Source organism: Epinephelus moara, chromosome 16, assembly GCF_006386435.1.
Source record: "Epinephelus moara isolate mb chromosome 16, YSFRI_EMoa_1.0, whole genome shotgun sequence".
Taxonomy (NCBI): Eukaryota; Metazoa; Chordata; class Actinopteri; order Perciformes; family Serranidae; genus Epinephelus; species Epinephelus moara.
The window spans coordinates 4,882,767-4,886,796 of NC_065521.1; the positions used below are offsets into that span (position 1 = coordinate 4,882,767).

General features: G+C 38.0%; 1 protein-coding gene across 9 annotated transcripts in view; it reads right to left on the minus strand.

Moving 5' to 3' along the window:
- vps13d (vacuolar protein sorting 13 homolog D) overlaps positions 1 to 4,030 on the minus strand; it is a 274,881-nt gene that overhangs the window by 128,419 nt on the left and 142,432 nt on the right. For all 9 annotated transcript variants that reach the window (XM_050064560.1, XM_050064557.1, XM_050064558.1 and 6 more), the window contains 2 exons: positions 785 to 935; positions 425 to 641 (listed from right to left, as the gene is read on the minus strand). In XM_050064560.1, the coding sequence (XP_049920517.1) occupies positions 425 to 641; positions 785 to 935 (368 nt within the window). The remainder of the gene's footprint in view (positions 1 to 424; positions 642 to 784; positions 936 to 4,030) is intronic.

The window sequence follows — 4,030 nt, forward strand, 5'->3', positions numbered from 1 at the left end:
GTTAAATCCAGTTTAGCAGCTTCCTTAATTTGGTCCTCCATTAACGCGAGTAGTAGCGAAATACCTCGATAGCATCGTTAATGTGGCGCTGATTGGCTAATCGCTAGACCTGCCCCCACCCCCGGCGTTCATTGGTCCTTCCATCATTTGGACGAGATAAATCGCAAATTCATTGCAGTATGCCAGACCAGAGACGCAAGCCTACTCAGTTGAGTGGGCGGGGTCTATGGTCTGGAACCAGGCTAAGATTGTTGTACAGTATGAGCGGTAAGTATAATGTAATTTCTATCAAATATTTTCTTTAGACACAGAAATATCACTATGTCAATATTAAAAATAATAGATGGACAAATTGAGACCATGTGCAGGACCAGCCCTCAACACCATTTCACTGTAAAACACCTAAACAAAGAGCAGGACGTACTTGTCCAGGTTGCGTTCCACTTTAAGCTTGAGGCGGCAGCAGTCTTTCAGCAGGTTGTCTCCGGTGCGACGGACAGAGTATGAAGGGAAGATAAGATCTGAGGATTCAGGAGGTTTACCACCACTGTCCCTAGGCTGATGGGGCAGTCGCTCTGCAGCAAAGATATCCATCTCCTGCAGGTCCAGGGCAATGCAGTCCAGCAGGCACACATGGTCTTCTGATGGGAAAAACACAGAAGGTGGCACAAACAGCTATTAACAGAGATTAAAGACCTTTAAAGGTGTCTCAGCTCCAACTCCTACATGCAGTACTTGCAGATGCACTGTATGGCTTTCTGTCAAGCTCCACTGTGATGCTAACCTAAGATGTGAGGTTCATCCCCCTCAGGGGCCCTCCGTGCATCTGAGGCCTGTGGCCTGCCAAGAGTAAACCCTGTGGAGGAGGAGCTGGAGGGAGGGGTCCTTGGCTTCTCCTGCTCATTACTCCTCCCTGCTGCACTCCGGACACGCTCCTTTTTTAAGAGAAGAGAAAGAGAAGAGACACAGAATTGCATGGTAACAGGTAACCAGGTAAGGTTTTAGCAAAACAAAAATGATTCCATTTCTATGCTTTGTTTTACTATTATGCTTGTATCACCAACTGAATAATTCCATCACTGAATTATTCCATTAAGGTGGCGGCCATCTTGAAAAATGGCCACCATCTTGAAATTTCAATTGGCTCCGGCAATTTTCTTGTCAAGTGACCCATGTAGACTGCTCATACCACTTTTCACGCTTGTATCACCAACTGAACGATTTGGCCTAAAATCAGCTCTTAGCCGCTCCACTATATTAAAAAGATGTAACTAATCCCTCTTCACTTAAAAGCATTTTCAGCTCCTAAACAGTGGAGGACAGTGCTGAAACTGCAGTAATGGAATGGGAGGGCTGGGGCATGCAGTTGTGCCAGCGACAGTGGAAGAGAACAGGCACCTTAGTCAATGTTCCCTGTGTTTGCGAAAGGTGAAAGCTCACTGAACTCCCCTTAAACAATAATAACTCAATGACATTGTCTCCTATGCTAGATGAAACCATTCAACACAACAGTGAATTCGTCTTCACCACTGTTTATGACAATAAATCTACATTTTTACAAATTAACTACTTGGAACACTCTCAAAGACAGCAAAGTAGAAAATCAACAAACACTGATATTTCAAGATAAAACTGTGTCAAAACAATACATCAACTTTTACCAGTAAGTTCTCTGATCAGTGTATCTACTTCAAGACATAACAGGGACACATCTTACAATTGTTTATTACGTTAGAAGTTCTGAAATGGGTGACTGTTTCAACCAAGATGCAAACACAGGCCAGCTGTTGTTGACATTCTGGAGATAAAAATCAGACGGTATGTGTGTGATACAAATCCACTTATTTGGCCAATAACCAATATCAATATATCCTCTCCTCTCCTCTCCACACCTAATTTGAGTAATCAAGTCTCCTCTGCAGAAATCTCTTCTAGAATGAACATCAGAGCAATCTTGATGACCCACCAGCAGATGGAGGCATGAAATACAATACTTTTCAGCGTATGTATGTTCATTCATTGTGCAAATAAGAAAAACTGACCACTGCAACCTCTCTTGAAACTTTTTTTTTTTTTTACATATAAGTTTCTGTAAAATCTCTCCCTTTTGAAAATGACAAAAATTAAGAGATTCTCCGTGTAGTTGCATTTTTTTTCTTCAATATTGTAGATAAGCAAATGTACACAGTATGATAACCGTCAGGGTTGCCCCTTATCTCCCCTTTTACTGACCATAACTATTGAGCAGTTGGCAATACAGTTTAGAAAGACACAGGTGTCTAAGCGCATTAAATAGATTAAAACAACTCAGAAACTTTTATTATACACGGATGGTTGTCCTGTATATATCTATGACCAACTGTCACCTATATCAACAGAACCAGAGTTTTTTTTTTCCCATTAGTATAAACTCATTCTCATTAACTTCTTTGCAAAATTGTAATCTTTGTCTTTTTCACCTTTTAAAGTAGTGAAATTACATGACAAAAATATTCCCCCCTTTCTAAAGTATGTCTTATTTAAAGCACTAGCATCTAAAACATCAAATTTACTAGAATGCAGAAAGAGAGGGAATGTTGGAAAGTTACAAAAGATATTACACTGAACAAAAATGTGTGTTTAATCCAGAAGAAATGAATGTGCAGATCTAGTTTGGAAGTGATTAAGTTAATAAATACGATATTTCAGGGAACTGTCTTAAATGTGGTTTAATGGATTCACTGAGCCACCCTTCTTGTATTTTTTTTTTTTTAATTCAGAATATTTGTTTTGATATAGAACATTGGTTATCAGGGATCTTGGGGTGATTTTTTTTTTATCAGTTTGTATGCTTCAAAATATACAAGAGGATTCAGTGAGGTCTGAGAAGAGTTGTATTATTATTATCATTGGTTATTTTGTCATCAATTGTCTTTAAGAAACATTTACTTTAACACTGGAAATCCACATACCCCTCTCCAGTTTAACACTGGAAAAAAAGAAATGCATCATTTCGAAAAGAACAAATTAACCCATTTTGAAATAATAGGGTATTATTAGTAGTAGTACTATTTGAAAGCATAGAGGTATAGCAAGCAATGAGTACATACAAACATGGACTGTAAACTCATACCTGGTTTGTAAGAATGTAAGATAGGTGTGACAAGGGCACCTGGTATATGAGAATGAAGTGGTCAGAATCAAGAGGCCCTGATCATATTGTTAAATTTTCAATTGGTAAAGGACTAAAGATGCATGTTCTAGATAGAGATTAACCATATTTCAATACTTATATATGACATATGTTTATGTTCATTTATATTTCACATCTGTATTTAAGCTAACCAGATATAAAGATACTAATGTTGCGTTTGTTTGTTTTAAATGTGGGGTAAATGTGTATTATTGTTCTGGGGTTTGTTTGTTTTTTTGTTTCTTTTGTCTTGTTTTGCTTTGTTCTTGGGATTGTGGGTCATTGTTTTGTTGATGTGTTAAAGTGTACATGATGTAGATTGTTGAGAAATCTAAATTCAACTATAAAATGTCATACAACACCAGCACAGTCAAAGAACTTCAAAGCTGGTATATTCCTTTCAACAATACATGCAACACATATTGCAGACAGCTCAGTCATTGAACTGTAGTGATAAAACATTTGTTTCACCAATAGTAACCCTTCTGTTTTCATTCCTGTAAGGTAGGGATGCACAATAATAGCGGCACGTAATCGGTATAAATCGGCCAACATGCTTTTTCTTAATTTGCACAATGACTGAATATTACAATACATTGAAAAGTATTGTATTTAAAGGGAAATTTTGGTTTATTTCAACCTGTCTCCTATCATCCTAAATTTTTTTCAAGTGACTAGTGACATTAAAATAATAGTTAGCATGTTAGCTGTTAGCCTAGATACAGCCGGGGCGCATAGTAGCGTCAGACCTGTTAAAACGTAAGTGAACGGGCATACCTTCAAGTGCAAAGTTAGTCCACTAAACAAGCTTTTTTTCCACAAAGACCGCCTCATATCGTTAGGATAAATGTCAGAGAA